At 54.0% G+C, this 22567-nt stretch overlaps 1 protein-coding gene across 2 annotated transcripts; it reads right to left on the bottom strand.

Moving 5' to 3' along the window:
* Positions 1 to 3549: 3549 nt before the first annotated feature.
* On the bottom strand, positions 3550 to 16369 carry LOC117670113 (threonine--tRNA ligase 1, cytoplasmic-like). Of its 2 annotated transcripts, XM_034425037.3 has the most exons (18): positions 16162 to 16369; positions 15573 to 15763; positions 15297 to 15420; positions 14864 to 14988; positions 14133 to 14250; positions 12540 to 12604; positions 12062 to 12140; positions 11228 to 11374; positions 10733 to 10831; positions 9815 to 9981; positions 9488 to 9650; positions 9193 to 9330; positions 8755 to 8832; positions 7220 to 7320; positions 5912 to 6016; positions 5577 to 5649; positions 5140 to 5254; positions 3550 to 4795 (listed from the first exon to the last, which is right to left on the bottom strand). In XM_034425037.3, exons 1-18 carry the CDS (start codon positions 16225 to 16227, stop codon positions 4647 to 4649), a joined length of 2103 nt encoding a protein of 700 aa, XP_034280928.2. In that variant the 5' UTR covers positions 16228 to 16369; the 3' UTR covers positions 3550 to 4646. The 2 variants fall into 2 exon arrangements, 1 of the variants encoding a protein (XP_034280928.2); XR_004592578.3 differs by lacking the exon at positions 5577 to 5649.
* Positions 16370 to 22567: the final 6198 nt, after the last annotated feature.

The following is a 22567-nucleotide window of genomic DNA, read 5'->3' as shown; positions in this document are numbered from 1 at the left end:
GGCCGAAGGGAGACGTGTGACCGCAAAGTCAGAAGGGCCGGACTCAGCAAATCCAAAGCCGCCACTGGGGAAACCGCCGGCCCCCTCAGGGACCCCAAAGTCTGAAGACTTCCACACAGGGAGGGGCCCTCTGGGTGGCTCAACCGGCCCCTGAAACTGCCCAGCCAGCTTTCCAGACCAAAGTGGTTTCAACAGGGATTAGGGTGAAGATTGACAGCAAAACAAGAGTGACGTAGTTTTGCAAGCTGTAATCACGTATTTTTGTGATTTGTAATAGTGGAGCAAACAGCAACGGTTAACTGGGGGAAAGTATCCGGCTCCTGACTTTCACTCCAAACTTAAGAGGGTGCTAATTTTGGAAGGGCTGAAGAAGTACCTGGAAGTCAGGGTGAGCCATAACTCAGGAAACAAAGAGGGGATTTTACCCTTCCGCTTCAGAGTGTTGCAATGTTCCCACTATATTTAATTAGAGCCTTAAGACTGGATTTCTGAGCACGGATTTCTCATTTCCCTCATTACCTTTGGCCTTACGATTTGCTTTTATAGAAGACGGAGGCTCGGTTTGGAGGGGAACTGAAGCTCTTTCACCGAAGAGCCCCAGCAGGAGACAGACACCCATCTCTGGGGATGTCAAAAAATGAATCAAAAATTGGGGGGAAAAATAACTTGGTGGAAAAGTGGCCTGAAGCAATTAGCAGCCCCCATTTTTCCCCCTTCTGGTGCCAATGATTACAAAAGGGAGATTAAAATCAGCATTTCAGGAAAAGAATTGCTCACTTCTTTGTGAATTGTTTAACTCGAATCCAGTCAAAGACGAAGCAACCTTTTGGGTAAAACCTCAGCATCTCTTACATGTAGGCCAGTGGTCACTCTGGGGTAGAAACATGGATTCTACACATGCTCAGAGATTAAAGCTTTTAAAGCCTTCCTCTACACAGACTCAGGAGCCCGATTCTGCAGAATTCGCCTCAGTTCCCAGGAGCCTGGTGGTTATGCCTGGCCCAAGAGAGTATTCCTTCAGACCACAACTCCCATCCACCACTTCCATGGTTCTGGAGCCAGGTTCAGAATTCAGCAGTCAGTGAGTCTCAAGGAAGAGAGACTGCAAAAAGGCAGATGGAATTTCAAAGGCAAATGTGAATGGGTGACCCTTAAAATATTAAAAAGCACACTTTCTCACGGGCTCCCTTTCTTTCGTAACTTTTTTCTTTTTCCATCCCCTTCCTTCATTTTAGTTGCTGGTGTGCCGTCACAAATGGCTATTTTTGGGGGGGAAAACCTTAAGTTTTTAAAACAATCCTTATTCCTCCTTATTGTTTGGTGTCATTTGCAATTTTCCTGTCTTGTCCACTAATTGTCATGCCAGCCGTTGTAAGTCAAAATTCCCGGTTTTCCCCTCTCTTGCAGACTCTTTGCGAGGGATTGTGGGGAAGGACCTGGGCGAGGGGCTGGCCAGGCATCCTCCCTGGGTGCAGCTGATCCATGGCCGGAGGAGAGCCGTTGTGGCTGAGCGTTAAACCACACGAGCCACAATAACCTGCTTTGGACAGCCTGCTGGTCATCTTGGTTTTGCTTTGTCTGGCCTGGGGCGATGCATGAGGTCAGCCACAGAATCGACTGCAAACATCCTGAAACTCCCTGCTGTCTCCCCTGACAACAGAGCCCACTCTCTAAGCCAAGCCATGGGATTCCGGAAGACCCTCCCCATTTTGCTATGTGACAGAGCATCTCCTCCCTTCCCCGGGTGGGATTCTGTTTCTGCAGGCTGCCCTTAAAAACCGGCATTTCCAAAGTCTTCCCTCTGCCAGAAGTTTCCTCTTTTATGTCCAGAGACAAAGGACCCACTGAAGTTGCCTTCCCTGGAACCCTCTGGATTCCTCCGTGAAGTGACCGGCCAGCCTGAGGGGAGGCAGAGGCACTCCTGGGCCTTTCCTGTTGGCACAGGGTGAGCCGCAACTCAAGTGGCCCCGGCTGTGAGTCGAAAGGGCAGTTTGGGGTGGCCTTTTTCCAGGCCAAGATCCCATCTCAGCAGACCCGGCTTGGCTCCTTCAAGGTCAGCCTGGAAACTTAACTGGGCCCCTAACCCTCCCGTGTCCTAAAAGTGGCTCGAGGGGGCACTCCGTGGGGCCAGGGCTGGCTCGATGCCATCTGCCCGGAGATCCTAGCAGGCCTCCCACTTCTCTGGACTTTCCTGGACTCACAAGGGGCAGAATGGATGTCCTCAAGTGTCCCCAGAGAAGCTGGGTGTCCTGGCACCCTTCCGGGTCAAGGTTGGCCTCACCTGACCCTGGCTGGAGAACAGCCTGCCAGGAACGTCCCTGGGACACCACAGGCTTCTGCCAGCCCAGATCTCAGCCCTCCGGAGGGTTGGCCAAAGTTTATTGGGGAAATTAAGGGCACCTGCCCCTCATCCTCGGCATCGAAGGAACGTGCGGCCCGAGGGCTGAAGGAGCCCTGCCTTCTGTTCCAAGGAGAGCAAGTGTGGTAATGAGCTGCAGAGGCTCAAGACAGCTCCGCACCTCCGTGTCAGGATGAGTAACGCCAGGAAGGAACAAAGCTGCCATTGTCCCTCGGTGGGCTTGGGACGTGCAGCTGAGGCCAGGCCTGACAACACGGGTCCATGCTCCCCCCCACCCTTTAATTCAGCCAGGAAAGCCCCTGGGGGAAGAAGGGCTGGCCTTAAGAAGGAAGGCCTGCTTTGAAAGGGAAGGGAGAGGAGGAGGAAAAGAAAAGAAAAGAGAAAAAGTAAAGAGGAAGGAAGGATGGATGGAAGACTTTCTCAGAGAAGTGGAAATTTTCAAGGGTCTGGTCCACATTGTTTTGTTTTTTTTAGCAGAAAGCCACTAGGAGGAGAGCAGGTGGGCGCGTGGGTGTCAGGAGCCCATTTGCGCAAGGGAGCCCAGACCGGTGCCCCCCCCCGCCAGTGAGGGGAGGGCTGGTTTGCAACAGGGCCTCCCACTCACTTTTTGCTCACATGAGTCGTTGGGCTCCCTGGAAAACAGCCGGTGGGGGGGGTGGGGGGGAGCAGTTATGAAAGACAAACATTGCACAGACACGTCAGCTCCTTGAGAAACAAGTGGCCAGTTATGAAAATGACATCCCCCCCCAATCCAGAACGGCCCCCACCCCTCTGCAAAGACGCAAGACGGGCGAAGGTGGCACCTCCGTTCCTGCCAAGACCCTGAGGGGAAACACACCAGCAGGTGACGGCCTTGGCCCCGTGCCCACCGCCCTTCCCCTCGGCTTTGGAAATCTGGGGCAGCCCCTCTCCCAACAGAAGGGTGCAGGCCAGAGGGGGCCAGGCGTGAGGCCTCCAAAGGAGAACCAGGAGATGCCAGGCTCAGTGGGCAAAGAAAAGCCTCTTGCCTTCAGTGCACACTGGGGAGGGACAATCCCACCGTTTAGCAGGCGGGGGACCCCCGATTCCACCGCACAGAAGCAGGCTCCTGAGCATGGGCAGAGTGCTGAGCTTACCGCAGGTGCCCCCTGTACAAATTACTAAGAGCAGCCTCTCCCCCCACCCCTTTAAGGAAGTGAATTAAACCAGCATAGATTGAAGAGGGTTTATTTCATTCTGCTACAGGTGAACGATGCTTTGGGGAGGTTTTCCCGAAAGGCGAGTGAAAATGCTTTGCCCCACTGAGGGTTAGGGAGCCCTGAGGGAGGGGCTGCAACACCCCCCCCCCACAGCACCCCCAGTGCAGCGGCTGCCAGTCTCCACTCAGGAGCTGTTTCGAACCTCCAGGGAGAAGAGCCACACCTGGCTCCGAGCACAACTGAGTCAGCGCTGATCGACAGTCACCTCTGGGGCCAAACTGTTTTTGGGAGCCGTCACCAAGGCCGGCTCCGGGAGGCCTGTCTGCTGATGGGCCATAACAGGCACGTCCTGTTCCGGAAAGCAGAGCCTTCCCTGTACACGGAGGTAGACTGCCTTGGAACATGGAGGTTCAGTTGCCCAGAGCATTCACAGGCGTGCCACACATTTTCCTGAGAGAGACGGGAGGAATCCTTGCGAGAAGCTCAAGCTGCCCCTCCCAGCTTTTCTCCTTTGGATTATGGAAGTTTCCAGCTCTTAAGCAAGGGGGGGGGGGACAGCATCTGAGTCAGCTGGGGGAAGGACCCCCCCCCAGAGCTTCCTCTGTGTCACTCCTTGGACATCTGGGGGGTCAGCCCTTATCTGCAGGGGCATCAAAACATCCCCAGGAGGGAGGGAGGGAGGGGCCTGGGGGGAGGGTTGGCCAGGGGATCCAGAGCTAACTTGTAAGTTGACCTTCCTTGGTCAGGAAAGGTTTTTGCACCCCCTCCCCCAAATACAGCTATGCATGCCTCCAGGAAAGGGCACTGAAGGGGGGGGGGGAGTCCCAGAGCTGCGGAGAACCTCCAGAGGGTGGCCCAGCTGGGCCTCGTGCAGGTGATCAGCCCAGGTAATGCCAGGCGCTCCAGGAAGCTGTGCTGCCCCCCGAGGAAGGATGGGGGATCTCCTGAGCACTCGGCTAGGAGGGAGACAGGTGCCTGACGGCGGGAGATCCTGAGCCCTCGGGCGGCTGCTTCTCAGCCTCGACTCCTCAGTGAGGACTAGGTCCTTGGAACGAAGGGTGGAGCCTCAGAGCCCCCTCCTGGGCCCGTGAAGCATGCCAGCCTTTGGCTCAGAAGAGCTCCTCCGCGTTTCTGGCCCGCGTCTCCTGGAGTTCCCGGAGCCGGTGCTGCACCTCGTGCAAATCTCTCTCCCCATGACGGTGGTTGTCTCGGCTGCGGACGTTGACGGTGCGGTGGGTCACCTCCTTCCGGCCGACCACTGCAGGGGAGAAGCAGCCTGACCACCAGACCCCTCGCCCCTTCCTCCAATCACCCCTGCTCACAAAAGCCTGATGAGTCCACTTCTGTGTTTTCCCTGCTACGTCACAAACCCTTTGCATCCCCCTGCCCAGCCGAGCAGAAGCGATTCGATTGACCACCAGGAGGGAAATCTCCCACCAGGAGAGATCGGTGCCTGGGATCCTTCGGCCCAGCAACATGGGAGATCCGGTCGTCTCCCGAGTTCTGGTGGCCCACCTTCTCCTGGCTTGTTTGAGCCGAGTCCGTTTGACCCACCCACTTCCCTTGCGCCCCCCCCCCCAGCCCCGGCCGATGCCAACGTACCAAACTGGAAGTTGTACTGGGCCAGCTGGGCTCTTCGGATTTTGCGGTTGAGGGTCACTCCCGAATCGACATCCAGGTCTGTCTGGAATCCCGCCTGCTGGAAGAGCCGGTGGACCTGCCCAGAGGAGAGTCCAGCAAAGGCCAGTTCAGTCCCCCTCCCCCCCCCCGGCTGCTCTTGCACTGGGAGTCGGGGGGGGTGGGAGGCTGTGGGGATGCCAACTCCCCCAAACGAGGGGGTCTTCTCAGCACCTGCAGTAGATTTGCTTGCTTGCCAAATTGGGGGCGTTTTCCCCCATGCCCACCGTTCGCCCAAGTTGATTCTGAGGTTGGAAGGTTCCCCCAACCCCATTTCAGCCTTTCTCCCTGGGATTTCTATCCCCTCCCCCAATTCCCTGACCCCCTGGCTGAGCCATTGAGGGGGGGGGCTCATCTCTCACCTCGGCAGCGTACTCCTCTGCGTCCGGGCCCACCGGAATCACCATGATTTGGGAGGGGGACAGCCAGAAGGGCCTGGGGGAGGGGAGCAGAGCACAGCTTGGCCTGGACCCCCCCTCCAGCCAATCCCACCCTGGCAACCCTCAAAACCCAACACTCCTCCGGGCCCCTGCAGCCAGCAAGAAGCCTGGTGGGCCCCCCTCCTCCTAACTGGAAGAGAGTTTAATTCCTGCCCCCTCGGGGGAGACCCCATTTTGTGGCTCTTGAGCCCCCCCGTCCCCCCACTCAGCGGAAATAGAGGCGGGGGGGGCTGAGCGAGAGGGCCCCACTCACTCACCACTTGCCCCCGTAATTCTCGGCCAAGACTGCCAGCATCCTCTCCACAGAGCCAAGCACTGCCCGGTGGATCATGACCGGCCTCTCGGGGGCCCCATTGTTCCTGCTGCAGGGGAGACAGACGGCAGGGCTGGGACTCTCGTGCCACCCCCGGGGGGCCTCTGCCCGCCACCTTTTGGGGGGGGTCCAGCCAGCCCTATAGAGACTAAAACGGGGGGCACTGTTCTGCAGCCCCTCGTCTTTTAATCAGAAGGGAGGGGGCGCCTCTCACCATGCAGGCTTGAAGGGAATCACACCCACTCACACCCAATGCTCTGAAGCACCCCTTTGCCTTCATAAGGACTAGGAAGTTGGAAGAGCAAAACGCAAAAGTCCTGTTTCTATTGAAGCCCAGCTCGAGCTGGGATGGGCCTGCAGAGCGGTGGCATTGAGCCCAATTCTGGCCCTCTCAGCTCACCCCCCCCACCTCGGGCTGACAGGACTGGGGGGACGGATGGATGGACGGACAGAAACCTTGTTCTGCATTGGAGGGTTGAGAAAGTATTTGGCTCAAAGGGCCGCCCTGCAATTCACCCCAAATTCGAACAATTTTAAAATGACCAACTGGCAGAGCAGCTCTGGCCCCGAGGTGCCACGTTTGGGGACTTCTGGCTGTGGCACCAGAGCCCCCCACACTTCTTCACCCTGGCTCCTCCATCTCTGCCTTTCCCTCCCCGGGATTCCTGCTTGGCGGTTCCTCTTCCCCTGGGGGGGGGGGCCGTCAGGGGGCACAGAGGCCTCAGCCGAGGGAAGGGAAAAGGGGAACTCGGGGCTCAGCCGCCCCTCTGACGGAAGCGCCTCTCCCGTCTACGTCGCTGAGTCCCCGCAAGCGTCACGCAGGGCTTCTGCGGTCACAGCCGGATTGCCTGCCCGAGGCAGGGCCAGAGGCTGAGCTAACGTTTAGATCATTGTGGTGGTTGTTTTTTTTTTTTTTTTTAAAAAGGAGAAGGCCCCACAGATTTGACAAAAAAGCCCATTTTCTTCCCAGGCCTGTCTGGATGCACGCCATGCAACTTGATTTTTGTTTTTCATGGGGGGGGGAGGGGATAGCCAAAAATACGGGAGTAAGGAAAAAAAGAGGATTTGGGGATGAAGGAAGGGGGAGAGAGGAGAGCCTCAGGGCCAGGAGGGCCCCCCAAATCTTCTGCCGAGTGATCGAGAGCCCCTTTCCAGCCTAGGAGTGGGGGGGGGGGGAGGAAGGAAGGAATTCCCCAAGTTTTCCCAGGGTGGGCCTTGCAAAGGACAGAGGGAGGGAGGGAGGGGCCCTCACCCCTGGTAGGAGAGGTCAAAGCGAAGCGGCATCTGGAAGTCCAGCTGAATGGTGGCACACTGGTGGTATCGGCCCAGAGCGTCCTGGATCTGAATGTCCACCTGCAGACGAAGCATCAGCCTGAGCCCCCCGAGGAAGCCCACCGTCCTCCAGGAAGCTTCACCGGTTGGACTGCAACCAGCCCAAAAGTGAAGAATCTCGAGGTGGAGAAAATCCACGGAAAGCTTTCCCCCCCTGAGGATTGGGCCCTTCTGTTTCTGCTGCTGCTGCTAAACCGGATGAGACGGGAGGGGGCATTCGGGCATCAGCCCAGCCCTGAAGAGACGTTTTCTCTCACGGCTACTGAAACAATAAACGTGGAACTGGGTGGAGAATCAGAGCCGCCCTGGAGGATCTAAGCACCTGCACGGCTCGGAAATCCAGCTGTGCCACTCGCAGCTACTCAAGTGGCTCCGTTTTTTAAACTCAAAAGACGCAGCTGCTCCTGAGCTGCTGCCTCCCAGGCAGGGAATTGACTTGGCACAAAAGCCTTTTGTGTGGAGGCCATGCAGTTCGAAGGAGGGGGAGCTCTAAAACTGCAAATCATGAGAACTAGAAACTTGGCCACTGCCCACTTGCTTCCATTCAGGCTACGGCTCCATAGCCACCCACTTCTGTGGCAAGAGGTTATGACCTCCATGTGCCATGCGTGGGGTTGGCACTGGTGAAATACACACTTTTTTACTACCGGTTCTGTGGGCGTGGCATGGCTTGGTGGGCGTGGCAGGGGAAGGATAGTGCAAAATCCCCATTCCCACCCCACTCGGGGGCCAGCCAGAGGTGGTATTTGCCGGTTCTCTGAACTACTCAAAATTTCCGCTACCGGTTCTCCAGAACCTGTCAGAACCTGCTGGACTTCACCCCTGGGTGGGCATCAAGGGGCCGGCAGCCCCGGGGAGGAGGACGACTGGATTCCTGGCCTGGAGGAGACCCATTCAGCAGACAGGAATGCTGAGGTCAGGAGCGGAGGAAGGTGGACGGGTCAGAGGTCAGAGGCAAAGGCAGCCTCCCCTTTGGCACCTCGCTGCCCTTCCGGCTGGCAAAGTCAACGCTCAGATTTACGAGCCTGAGATCACTCAGAGTCACCCCATAAACCCAGGCGGGGGTGGGCAGAGCAGGCCTGGGGCACCACGCCCAAAACATAAACAGTTCAGCGGTGACGTCCCCAGGCCGTGATTCATGCCTGAAGCGGCTTCAGAAGGATCTCGGAGTGCGAAAGGAGGGCCAGGCAGCCAGCCGGGTGAGGCAGCAGCCAAAAAGGCAATGGCGATCTCCCATTCGTTACCCCCCAAAGCTGTGGGGCCGTTTTGCCTGCCCTTTCTTCAGCCCTTCTCTGGGAGGGCGGGGGCAGCCCTCACTCCGTGTCTGAAAGCCACCGGTCAAAGCATCTCACCTCCGCCAGGGGCTGGGCTAAATGACCTCTTAGGAACCCCTCCATTTTCTGATTCTGTCTAAGCCCTTCCCGCAGGGCTGCTGCCCGACCAGCCCCGACTGACCTTGGGCCCATAGAAGGCGCCGTCCCCGGGGTTGAGTTCCCATGGTTGGCCAAACTCCCGGAGGCTCTTTTCCAACAGCTGGGAGGGAAAAGGGGGAGCTGTTAGGAGGCTGTCCTGATCCCGTCACGGCTGCTGCCAAGGGCGGCTCCCGCATGAAAGGCCCGTCTCTGGCACGGGTCAGTGGGGAAGCCGAGAACCTCCCCAAGTCTCACCCAGCAAAAGGACCCACCTTAAAAGACAACAGAGCTGCCTGCAGAGTGGCTGTGCCAGCCGCAGGGAGGGCCCCTTCACGGCTGTGGCAGGACGGGGAGGCAGAGGCGCTCCAAGCCCACCTGGCTCCCTACCCCAGCAGCTGGTCTGGAGGGGGGCTCACCCTCACCCTCAACGGGAGGACTGCCTGCCAGTGGCGGAGGGTGACGCTGCCGCTGCCATTCTTACCTGCTCGGCCTGATCCCAGAGAGGGGGGTCCCCGAGAAAGTGTTGGGGGCGGGTGGAGAGGAAGAAGCGGAACGTGAATCCGAAGACGGAGTAAACGGCCTGCAGGAAATCGAGGCAGCCTCTGATCTCGCCCTCCAGCTGAATTGGGAAGAGGAGGGGGAGGGGATCCTCAGCTGCTTGCCCTGGTAGCCCCCTCCCAAGCGGGCACCAGGCGTGTCAGCCCTGCGTTGCTCAGCACCGCAAGATGAAGCTCTCGGGTTCAGCCATGCTGGCATCTCCCGGCCAGCCTCCCCACCTGGTCCATGGAGCAGAAGATGTGGGCATCATCCTGCTGGAAGCGCCGGACCCGCGTCAGCCCCGTCAGAGCCCCCGAGGACTCGTTGCGATGGAGCACCCCGAAGTCGGCCAGCCGCAGGGGCAGCTCCCGCCAGGATCGGGGCCGGTGGCTGAACATGAGGCTGTCAAATACGAGGTGAGATCTCAGCTCCCAGAAGGAACCCTCTTATCGTTCCCCGATTCCAGAAGCGGGTGGGATCTCCGGGGGTCCTCCCAGGGAACCGGATTTGCGTCTGGATCTTAAATCTCACCCCCCCTCCACCACCAGAAACCCCCCCCCCCTCACCAGTGGCCGGGACAATTCATGGGCTTGAGGGCAAAGGTCTGGTCTTCCACAGGGAAGGTGAACATGTTCTCGCCGTAATGTTCCCAGTGACCGGACATTTCCCAGAGTTTGGCGTTGAAAACGTTGGGGGTGATGACTTCGGAGAAGCCGCGCTTAAGGTACTCGCTCTGCAAACAAATGGGCCTGTTTGAGCGATGCCACCTGCGGGTGTGAATAAAGACAGCTCCACTTCTACCAACACCTGCCTGACCCAGCACGTTTTCGCCTCCTGCAACATTGATTTGAAAACCTGCCCAGTTCCAAACCGAGGCCTTCGCACCATCTTCCCAGACACGGGGAAATAATCTTGCAAAAACAGCCCCCAAGAAGCTTCCCACGTCTCCGCTTCGCCTGTCCTGGAGAAACACCCTCCCCAAAGCTTAACACCCCCCCCCCCAAATTACTCAGATGGGGAAGGATCCGGGAGGGGCCCTTCCTTCCACGGAAGCCCAGCCTGCACCTTTCAAAGCCCATCCATCCATCGACCCTCTTGGCTCTTGTAGGCGTGGAATATTTTAATAATATTTCAATGTCGGTTCCTTTGAATCATTTTACTGTTTTTCACTGGTTTCTGCAATTTGTAGCCCCCCCCCCCCCCAAGAGTCACCTTGCCAGAGATGGCAGGCATAGAAACTTAATAAAGAAACCAATAATCGATCGATCGATTGATCCATTAATCCGGCTCCTCTGCCTTCTCCATCCAATCAGACAAGAAGAGCCACATTTCCTGTTTCTACACAAGGGGGAAGAGGAGAGGAGGCCCCAGCCAAACAACCTACGTTTTCCCTCTACCAGGCTGGGCGTTATTTCATTACCCACCTAGGGGGATTGTGCTGTATTCTGCCCCACACAACACGACACAGATACACACACACACACCTTGATGAAGTCCATGAGGGTTGTGTAGATGTGGGTCCCTTTGGGAAGGAAGAAGCAGCTCCCGGGGCTCAACGGATGAAAGAAGAAAAGTTCCTGGTCCTGCCAGGAAACCAGAAAGACGGAGAAGCTGGCCTGGGTGGGTCTAACTTCCAAAATTCCCCTCTGAGAGAGCAGGCCAGGACAGGCCCCCTCCTCTCCATTTCACCCTAAATTCAATCCACACGCACCCAGGTGGGGAAAAACCACTTGCTTTGGGAAAGAAAGTTACTAAAAAAACCTCCCTTTTCATCTGAAGAGGCCATCCCAAGTTCCTAGTCCAGAAGGAGGTCGGAAGAGCCATTCTCAACATTTCAGCTGCGTGGAAATTGTGATCCTGGGCAAACCCCCCCCCCTGGATGGACCAAGAATACTAACGTTTCTCCCTGGCCCAGGGAGGTCGTCTTGGGCACAGGGCGAGAGAGCAAGAGAGTCGAGGCCTGTATCACGGGCACCCACCTTTCCGATGCGCCGGTGGTCCCGCTGGGCAGCCTCTTCCTGGGCACGCTCCCAGGCGGCCAACTGCTGGGCGCTGGGGAAGGCGATGCCATAAATGCGTTGCAGGGACTCTCCGGAGGGGTCTCCTTGCCAGGAGGTGGCAGAGTTCTGCAAAGGAAGGAGGAGGATGGGTGGCACCTTTGGGGGCGCTCCTGGGGCCTGTGCCAACTCGGCTAGGGGCCTGCCTGCCCCCTTGGCTTCATCGGCTGCACAGCGAGCCCCAGATTTACCCACATGGCATGGACCCCCGAGTCCCCCATTCTCCAGGGAGGATGGGGAAAGGTCCAGCCTCAATTGGAGAGACTACAATTCCCATCGTTCTGCTTCAGGATAGGGAAAGCCACTCAAGACAAGAGGCTACGCAGTTTGCAGAGAGCAAGAGGGAAAGTCCGGGCTCTTTACAAACCCCAGGGGTTGCTCTTGAGTAAACCAGAGGTCTCCAAACTTGACCGTTGTAAGACTGGCGGACTTCAACTCCCAGAATTCCCCAGGCAGCCATGTATGACTGGTTGAGGGATTCTGGGAGGTGAAGTCCACAAATCTTAAACTGAACAAGTGCGGAGACCCCTGGAGTGTGCAAGTAAATGTATTCCTATTTATTAAGCATTTAAAATTGTCTGACAGCTGAAGGTCTATGGGCTGTTTACAATAAAGCATAGGCCCGCCTTTTATTTTAGACTTTTAAACTAAATTCTCTTTGCAATCCAGAAAGGCCTGGAACATTTTAACCATCTGCCCAGCATGTGATGGAAAACCACTCGATGCTTTCGTCTCGGAGGGGGTGGGGGCACAAACCTTGAGGAGTTTCAGGGCTCGGATCTCCCCGCTGTGCTGCAAGTGGGGCCCCTGGCAGAGATCGACTAACGTCCCACATCTAGGCACAGAAAAGAGGAAGCAGGATGAGGCCATGCGGAAAGCAGGCTGGCTGAGTTCCTTGAGGGTCTGTTGCAATAAATGCAACCACTGCAAAATTCACGAGAATTACAGCTGTCTTTGTAAATTAAGTCATCTGAACACTGCTCAGGTTTCTAGCCCTCATGAGCATGTGACTCCCTGGCAGAATTTGCTAAAGGGTGTTTCTAGATATCCAGAGCAAGGTTGCAGCGTGGGCTGGTCTTTAGGTAACTCCAGCAAGTGAGCCAATCCAGAAAGGAAGCCAAACATGGGCCGAATAGGGGAAACCCTCTGGGGCTGTAGATCTGGGGAGGGGGCCGCTGGGCAGCCATCCCCATCCCCTCCCCACCTGCTGCAGGTCAGGCAGGGCCTGGCTCACCTGTAGACGGTGGCAGTCCGAGACTTCACGCGCCGTCCGATGATATCCAGTTTGAATCGGTTGTGCTGAAAGTCAGGAAGAGAAATCGATTCCCATCTGGGCTGCCGAAGGACCCAGAAGTTTGGGGAGAACGTTTACACCCCCTCCCCATTAATTCATTTTATTAAGGGCCGAACAGAAATCCTCCCCACCGCCTCAAAGGCGGCAGAGCCAGAGGGGAGGACAGCTCACCTGCACCCATGTCCTCTTCTCCCTTTGCCATCCCATGCCCAGCTGCCCAGCCCATTCCTCCTCCAGCCTTTTTCCTTGCACCTCGTCTCTCCTCGGAGCTGAAAACCAAGCAGCAGGTCCCACTCCCCACCAGGATGGGTGAGCTGCTTGAAGCCAAAGGTTTGACTCACGGCTGGAGTCAAAACCTTCTCCAATTTTGAAGAATTTTGTCTCATTCTGGAGCAAAGCTGGCTTCTAAGTTGTCTAAAAATAATCAAAACAGCCTAAAAACGCTGTGGACCCTGCTGCTTTTTTAAGGAACCCTCACTCTGGGAAATCCAGAGACATTGAAATAAATCAGGCACCTCCCTCCACTTAAAACTCTCGCAAAAGGTTTCCAGGGGCTTTGGAACTCCCTGCTACTAGAGGCGAGGCGTGATCCTTCTTGATTGCTCTCGTGCAGGAAAAGATATCAGGAATCACACAAACTTTTAAAATTAGGTCATTTCGGCTGCCAAAGTAGGTTATAATTAACTGCTGTGTTGTTTTTGATTGTGCTTTAATTACAGGTCTACCTCCTCTCTCTGAGATAATTCGGAAGCTATTTTTATTACTGCGGGTCATCACAAACACAAGTTTTGGATGGAGGCGCCAAGGATGATTAGTAAAAAAACAAGTAAATAAAAACTGCAAAGCCATTTTCTGAATCGGCCCCTGAAAAATGCTGGCTCATCTGTGGGTAACCCTTGGCAGCAGCCAAGTTGTTTGGGTGGTAAACAATCCTGCTTGTTCAGATGATCGGCCTTTTTCGCTCGACTTCCTGTTTCCCCAAACAGCCAGCCAGCTCTGCGGCAACTGGCACTTGAGGTAAACTGCTCCTGACCACAGAGGCTCTACTTGGGACACCGTGACTAAGATATGCTTTCAGGAAGCTGCTCTTCCAGACCTCAAGGCCTCCTCACATCCTGTGGCGGCCCGAGCGTCTGTGTTCCCGTTTCAAAAAAAAAAAAAATGTGTCAGCCATCAAAGCCTTGAGCAACCTGTTCCTCTCCCCAGACGGGTGAATTTACGGGATTAGAAATTGGGGCAGGGAAATGCCAGCGGGAAGCAACGGCTGCTGGCGGTGGCACTGTCAAAGGCTTTGAAGTCTGTCCGTTAAAGCAGAGAAGAGCTCCAAGGGGGGAGGGCAGGAAGGCCACATTCTGGAGCCCCCCCAAATGGGCAGAATTGCCTCTCCTGGCAGTTGGGCCCAGAACCTCCATGTTGGATCTTAAAAAAACAACTCTGCCAATGTCCGTCTAAAGGGCACCCAAGGCTGCCTTTCTTTCCCCCACCTGGAGCCTCTGAGGAGGATGGACTACAAATCCCATCAAGGGATCCTACCTTGAAGAGCTCCAGCAGATCCTCTCGGGAAACCTCCAGCCGTTCAAAAGGGACCTTGGCTGCGACGGTCACTTTGCAGAGCTCTTCCAGGGTGGGGAGGTCTTTACTAGACACCTTCCTGGGATGGGAAGATTCAGGGATGCGGGGGAGGGGAAGCGGATTGTAATAAAACGGGGCATTGGGGGAAAATGAACCACCAAGGGAAGAGTTCTTCCTCCTCTTTGCCAGAGTCTTTGTGTGGCTTTTTAAGCTGGTCTATCACTTGGGGATCTCCTGGTGGTCTCCCATCCAAGTCGGCTCAGCCAATGCTGCCACCTGCTGGGCCCTTCCACTCAATCAAGTGACAGATCACAACCACCTCACAGCACAGCCTGCGAGGACACCTAGTGGGCTTTAGAAGCATGACAGGCTCCTTCATTGATGTGAAGGGCCCCAGAGGGGCTGCCCTCCCTTCGAATGGGCCCAGTGACAGGGCAGGAAACCCTCTTTGTCATGCCTGTTCATCCTGAAGATATGCAAAGGTTGTGCAAAGGAGCAGGGATTACACCCTGTCCATTCTTTTTATTTACAGAATCTTGCAACCCCCGAGGTCATCCAGACCAACCCCTACTCAGTGCAGAAAACATAGCAAAAACATCTCCTCGAATGAAGGCGGGCAAGCAAAGCGCCCCCACCTCCTCTCGGGGCCATTAATGTCCTGCCAAACACCCTCTCCCCAGGTTCCCACCTACCGTTCCTCGTCCAAATACAGGTCGTAGAAGAAGCCCTGGTCGGTGCTGGGCCCGTGGCACAACAGGGCACCATAGAAGCGCTCAGCAGCCTCGCCCAGGAGGTGGGCGCTGGAATGCCAGAACAGCTGGGGAGAAATTCAGGGAGACGGTTGGGCACCGGCCTTCCTGGGGGCACTGAGCAGAGTTGGCCTGCTGAGTTATTCCTTGCCAAGGGAGATGCATGGAACGACATCAGGACAAAAGATCCATCCAACAGAGACACCTTGCCCCTTCCTTGGAAGTGGTCCTTCTGCGCTCAGCTAGACAAGGACCCCACTTTTCTTAAGGGGAAAAGGTGCCCTTGACAGACTGAAGCGCTGCCAACCGAAGGCTGAGTGTGCAACCACCCGTTTTTCTCTCTCCCAAACAAATGCGCTCCTTCCTTGCCTCTCACCTCTTGTCCGGCCTGAGAATCAAACCCCAGGAATTCCACAGTGGCATCACCCTCCAGAGGACGATCCAAGTCATAAAGGCTTCCGTTCACTCGTGCCGTCACCACCGTCTTGGCCAGATTCTGACTGGGGGACAAAGGAGAGTTTAGATTCGTTTTGATCAATGAATGGTTTTTGGAAAAAAAAAACACATTTGCCTGGAATAAATAAATGCCACTCCATGAGAAAAAAGTATCTTGGGATCTTTGCAAAGAGCTGCTTGGGTGCTTAAGAGTCACCTGATCTGCAAGGCCAGCTGATAAGGGGTGATAGTCCAGGATTCGCACTCGATGCTTCGACCATCTGGCAAGGAGACCAAGATTGGACGCTTCTCCCGGAGGGTTTGCTCCGCTTGGCGCTCGTCTGCAGCAGCCTTCAGCCTCTGGTAAAGTGCCAGGCGCTCTGCAACTTGGGAAGGAAGAGATGCTGCCTAAGGAGGGAAAGGGAGAAGAGCGAGAGTGAGACTTTTGTGCGGGAAAGGCACAAAGACACAGGGAGGCTCATAAGACCAAGAGGCGGATCAGGCACAGAATTGGGATAAGACGTGAAACCGCCAACCGTCTCTCCGAAAATCTGCCTGATTGGGCTGTCCTGAACCTGCCTGCACGCACAAGCGAAAAGCAGCCCTTCCAAACCCAGGCAGCCTGCAGGTCCAGCCTTCCCGGTTGAATGCCTGCCTGCCTGTCACCTCCTGAAAAAAAGCAGGTTGGGGGGGGGGAGCAAACTAAGCAGCGACCCGAGAGACGCCCTTGAAACCCCCGAAAGGCAAAAGAGCCGCCCAGAAATACAGGCAGGGATCAAAGGCGACCCCCGAGAAAGGAAGCAGACCGTGTATTCTCGGCGGGGGCCGCCCCTCCTCGCCCAGATCTTCTTCCAGACGCGAAGGAGCCGCATCTCTCGGGGAACCCGTGTCCCAGCCCCGCGTTCCCACGTGCAAAAAAAACAACCCTCGCGCGTCCTTCCCTGGGCGACCCGGACACGCGAAACCAGGCAGCGGGTGGGCGTGGCCCAGCCTGAGCAAAGAGGAAGACGACCCCGGATTGGCTGTGCGGCCGGCCAATGGGCTCGCACGCACGCCAGCACCGGAAGAAGGGACGCCGTTATTTTCTTTCCCCTGCTGCAACAAAAACCCGAAGAAACGAACGTTCCGGCTTCATTTGGAACGATGGCGACTACTCACTCTCGCCCCCCCCCAAAAAACCCCCACAAAGATATTTTAAGGCAATTTATGACTCCCTCAACGCCGCCCCAAATGCGCTTTAACTTATTTACGCTAAAGTGTCTTCCATTGGGATCTTGCCAACTGCTGCAGAAGGCAGATTGAAACCTGCGCCCCCTTGGACTCGTCCCTTTTGAGAAAGGGGGGGGGGAATTAAAGTCAAGGCGCAGCACCCCTCCCTCTCCTGACCTCCACCAGATGCAATCGTCAGCTTTCAGCCCTGAGTTCCTATCAATGCTGGCTTCTTATTGTCCTGCTTTCTCCTCTATTATCTTAAAGCCTGTGCAAAAAAAGAGCCGCCTGCCTGTCAGGCTTCTTCTAGAGATCCCCAAATGCCAGACAAGGCCACTGCCCACCTGATCCCACGTCTGCCTGGGAACAGATCTTTGCTCAACAGGGCTTTCCCCGCAGAATGGGGGACCCAGGCCTTAGATGCCCGAACCATTTCAAAATAAAGAGATAAATAAGAGATAAAAGAATCAGTGAAATGAATCAGTCCATCCAATGAGCCGCCAGTTTACTCCCAGTCTATCACAAGGCATAGAGTTCCTTCAATGGGCCTCCAGAGAAAGACACAACTAGAAACCATGAAAACGGTACCTTCCTTCCCTGATTCACTGTAAACTGGTAAGCGCAAATGGACATAAAAAACAAAATAATAATCAGATGCTTTTAATATGAGGTAGGGAGACAAGTTGATTAACTAGAAAAAAACCCCGCAGAACTAAGTTGCACAAGCAGACCCAAGAACGACAGCCTTGACATGAAGCAGAGATCCTGTTGGCATTACGAATCCATTCACACAATCAAAGGAGATAGTCGAAGAGAAAAAAGGTGAGCCAAGGTAAATGTGGAGGCTGCTAGGTCTTCCCATTCACACATCACCACATATTTGAACCAGGGATTACACAAAATCAAGCTAATTACATTGCAGCCCTGGGTGATATGTGCACATACCCTGGATTGGCAGCAATCACGAAAACTCTGTGGGCCAAGTCACGGCCAAGCAATTCCCAAAGTGCCTCCAACACAAATCCCGACTCGGCATCTCAAGGCACTGCCACAAGGCGTCACTTCTGTACCCCCTTCCCACCCAACCCCCTGGCAACATAGACAAAAGGAAGCCACTCAACGACTGGCCCCACTTACAATCCTTGCCTTGAATCCCATTTGTAATCAATCTCTAAAAAGGAGCCCTTAGCTTCTTCTCACCCACAAGTCCCCAAATTTGCAGAGGGGAGACAGGGCAGTCAAGGGCTTTGGCGTGCATTCACGCCTAATTCCAGTCTATGTGCCGCACAGCCTGGTTCCTCCAAGCAAGCCTAACATTGCCCTGGGATTTCTCCCAACTTCCAGAGGGCTTTTTCCTTGGTTCTCCTCCAAGTCCCAAGGTTTTCATTCACACATTTTGTTACCTTTGCAGATCAGTAGAAAATACTACCAAGCAATTGTGCTCAAAATTGTAGCTTTAATGGCCTTCGGCAACAATTCCACATCATTTCCTCCTGTACTGTAGCCCCTGGCTTCACATAATAGGTTCCCCCTTCAGCTAATGTGAACCCAGGCTGCGTTCCCACTAAACATTAAGCCAGAAAAGCATCCAGCCCCTTAAAACTAACCCGGGTCAGCTAATGGCATCGACACAAGACCCATTTGCTTTGCTCACTGGACTTATAGCAACTCTCTGGAAACAGCAGAATTATTTTGAGCTCCCCCAGGGAACCTGTCTTTGACCAATCCAAATGGAAGCAGAACCAGCAACAGAGCTTAAATACAAGGGTTCGAAGTTAAGTGTGCTCAGCCAGTTTACAAAGATGGCCCTTTGTCCTGGCCGCTTTCTAGAGCCCGTCTTCAAGGAAGCTGAGGAGGTCATGGCCAAAAGCATTAACAGCCATCAGCCTCCTGGCTTTGCTCACTCTGAGGTGGAAAATAGAGGCCAAGCAACGAAGCAAGCCTCCCCTAAGATCCTGGATCCTTTCCCAAAGGCAACTGGACTTCCTTGGTTTCTTTCCCTGAAAACGTTCCGCTTCTCATCCAAGAAGCTTCTTCAGTCAAGTTCAATTCTTCAGTGAAGAACTGAAGAAGCTACTTGGATGAGAAGCGGAATGTTTTCAGGGAAGGAAACCAAGTCCAGTTGCCTTTGGGAAAGCACCTTTGGGACAACCATGACCTGGAGGATAGAGAATCTCCACAGACATCCTGGTTGCATCCTATACGGATCAACAGTCCTGGGACCCATTTTCCATTCTTAAGTCAATTCCGTGCCCAAAATTAAAGACCTTTGATGGCTCTTTCGCCACTTGGTTCTGCCATCCAAGGCTGCTAGGAACGTGATTCTCTCTCTCTCTTTTGCAAGCGCCTAACTCCCCCTGGCAAAGCTGGCCAAGTGCCTTTCCGTATTAGCAGCAGCCCAAGGGTGGCGGCCGATCCCAAATGAACTGGGTCCGTGGGAACACCTCGGCTGCAGAAAGAGCACCGACTTGAGGAAATGCAGTGGAGACCCTCTGCTGCTTCCTCACCTGTCCTCAAAGGGTTTGCACTTTTCTGAGTGTGTTCTGCAAGCAACTGGAGCATAAATATTGAACTAAAATGAGGAGTGGGAGAAATCTATGGGTGGCTTCCACATTCCAGGTACCATCTCTCGCTCAGCAGGTACAACTGGAATGAGGGGGGCAGGGGAGCATGGGAAAGGAACCCAGCGCTCCCATCCTCCTAAAAGGAATTCTGGGATCCCCCAAAGCCATCCAAGAATGACAACCAAGAGTGCAGGGCTACATGTTTGCATGTTACATGTCTGCATAACATGTTTTGATTGAATCTGCAGCCTCAGAGCATATCTCGAAAACAGCTCTCGACACACAAAAGGGCTAGTGAAAACTCACATCACACTATCTCGAAGCTATTTTTCGGCCTTGGACTGGGAACACGGGGCTGTTGTATTGCAAATCCAGATTCAGGTAAGTGATTCACCTTCCTGCCACAGCCCCAATTATTTTAAATCAAGTGCCTATTTTCCTGTCTGAAATTCAGGTTTCCATTAAAAGGGATGCAGTTGGCACCAGACCGACCCCTCCATGAAGGCCCAAATATACAAACCAGAACAAGCCAGAACACACAACTGCAACCCTGCGTACCCAACACCTCCCACGCCCCACCCCCACCCCCTTCTTGGCGCTGGGGAGATGATGAACGTGGTAGCAGCTTGCAACCCACATTTCTCCTCACTCACTCAATGTGTTATAACCGTCTTAAGGGGTTTTTTTTTGGCTGGGCTTTGCTTTCCCTCCACCCAAGACCCAAGCAATGGGTCCCTTCTACCCCATCATAGTTTTGTTTTTAAGAATAAAGTGACAGCTTTTAATAAATATATAAAAATTAATAAATAACAGCAACATAGTAGAAACAGAAAAAGGCTAAGGAAGGTGAGACCGAGAGGCAAGCGAGCTGGCCTGCATTTTGGACATACATTCAGAATCCTTAAGAGGCTGGGGAAGAAAATGATTCAAGTTATTGCAACATCCAACCACAAAGCGCAGCCACCATTGACCTGCACGCGTAGGATCAATCCCTGGACAGCCTCAGAACCAACGTCGGCAGTCAAGGGCGAAAGGACTGCTGTCCCTCGGGCTCTATGAACGGAGGCCACACCAGGTCAAGAACACTTTATTAGTATACAGTACAAAAATAAGGGAAGGAAGGCGATCGAGTTTCCTCCAAGGTGCCTCGCTTCACTTTGTAAACGACACCCTTTCTAAGCCCTTTCCCAAACTATAGACAATATGCACAAATCAGAACAGTCTAAACTCCCCGGGAAACGTGGATCTGTGGATCTTGTGCTGGTGGGCTGCCCGCGTGTCTTCCTTCTGTGCCGGCTCTCTGCTCCCCCCCCCTCACTGCCACTTCATGCCTTTGCAGGTCTTCTCCGGCGGGCAGGCGGGCGAGGGAACTTCCGGCTTGAATTCTACTCTGCAAAGCGAGGGAGGGAAGGCAGGCTCTGCTCTCCGGCCACAGGGGTAGCCTTGCGTACCTACTGGAGACCTTATTTACAAGAAGAATATCAAAACCTTCAAACTAGTCATTTTATTAAATGTATTCATGTACAATGCAGAGACTGCTGTTTCCCACAAAGTTTCTGGAGTCTCCCTCCCTGTTTTCTACCACCACCCCCCCACACACACACACAAGAAAACACTGGAAAGTAAGTCAAGCCAACACAATACCCAGCGCTTTAAACAGGCACAAAAATAAAAAGCACAGCAATGGTTATTTACAGTGTTTTCCAAAGGGCAGCAAAGGCTGGGCTTGCTTGTTCTCTGACCCCCCCCCCCCCCCCCCCGCGCTTTAAAGATTGCCCTGCAGGCATCCCTCTCTGCTCTGCTGATATCCAAGCCTCCCCCCAAAGTGATCTCCAAAGAGACCTACTTGGGTGGAAGGGGGCTCCATAAAACCGCCCTTGAAAGTTCCCGTCTCTGATGGGCCCAATCCCCTGCCTCTCGGCTCCTTCCCAGAGACGCTGGCGGTTCTCTGTGAAAACAGGGAAATGCTGCAAATTTTCATTTTTGTTGTCCTCCAGCTCCCCCCTCCGGCCCCCCTCAAGTGAAATACAAAAAGAAAAGCGAAGCAAAGGCAAAACGAGCCAGACCAGGAAGCGCCCCCTCCTTCCAAAGAAACTTGGTTTGTCTTGCTACACTACAGGCGTTTGCTGCCCGTCCGTTAACTGTGAACGATTTAAAAGTGAAAGCACGAAACCCAGGGACAAAAGAAAGTGACAAAGGAGGGGGGGAGGGGGAGAAGACGACACAGTTTTACCATTAAAGTATTTTGTCTTTTTCACCAGCTATCAACTTTTTCCATTCTATCCCTGCCAATTGCCCAAAAGCTTCTCTATTTTTGGGTGGCAATTTTAAGAACCAGGAGCCCTTTGGACTAACCCAGTCCAAGTCACAAGAGCCCACCATGCCCCAAAGATCCACAAAACTGCCAGGAGAAAGGGGGTCCGAAATAAGGGGCACCCCGAGGACAGCAAGTGCTTTTGCTCATCTGGCATCAAGCCATTTGCATCCGGAAGCTGAGATGCCAACCTATTTAGGGCAGGGAAACTCTTAGCCTCAATGAGTTTACATAGAGCATATGTGGGCTTCTCTCCCAGCTCCCCAAAAGCCCCCACAACTAAAGCTGAAGCCTGTATCAGGAGTGCCGCAGTCATGCAGTAGAGCAGAGCTGTACAGATCAGCCACGTTGCTGAATTTTTGGAGCTCAGTGAGAAAAACGGGGTTTTTTTTTCCAGGAAAGCATCAGGCCCAAACTAAGGGGAAAAAAACATAAACTAAAGCCAGTTATCAGAGCCCCCCCCCTTCCCAGGACCTCCAGACCATGTATGTGGGGAAGGGGTGGATATTAAGCACTCGTTCAACAGACAGGTAGAATTAGCTTAGGACAGAACTGAAAAATCAAGCTGTTTCCTACTACGAACCTCAAAACAATTTACATATAAATAACAGTCCCCTACCGCTATGGGAAACCGGACTCTTAATGGGTTCAATTCTTCCAGATGTGCTTGACTTAGAAAAAAACCAACTGCAAAATATGGGCTACGGGAAGCTGACTTCATACAAGGAGAAACAAAGAGAAAATTGCTTTTTTTAAAAAAAAAGTCAATGTAAGAATTGCCCAGGTTTACAACAGGAAAAAGAAAAGGGTGGTGGTGGTGGTGGGGGGGGGGTTGTGTCTAAATAAATTCAGGAATTCTGAAATTCACTCAGTGTATCAAAACTGTACATCTTATTGTAAACACCAGTGCTGAAATACACGTGCAATGGCACAACTGAACTATCATTTTCTAAATACCGGATTCCTGTTGATTAACGGGCAGGGGGAAAACTACACTATTAAGAGAGTTGGAGGTTTGGGGATTTTTTTCCATAAAGAAAGGAAGAAAGGAAGGAAGGAGAAAATCCAAGGGGGAGAAGAAAAGCTCTTTTAAAACACAAAGGAGAACTTCCTTCGGTGGGCCCC

Source organism: Pantherophis guttatus, chromosome 18 (assembly GCF_059756535.1).
Source record: "Pantherophis guttatus breed Tessera chromosome 18, ASM5975653v1, whole genome shotgun sequence".
Classification (NCBI taxonomy): Eukaryota; Metazoa; Chordata; class Lepidosauria; order Squamata; family Colubridae; genus Pantherophis; species Pantherophis guttatus.
Note: the sequence above shows the minus strand (reverse complement) of the source record. Positions and strands in the feature narration are given on the sequence as shown.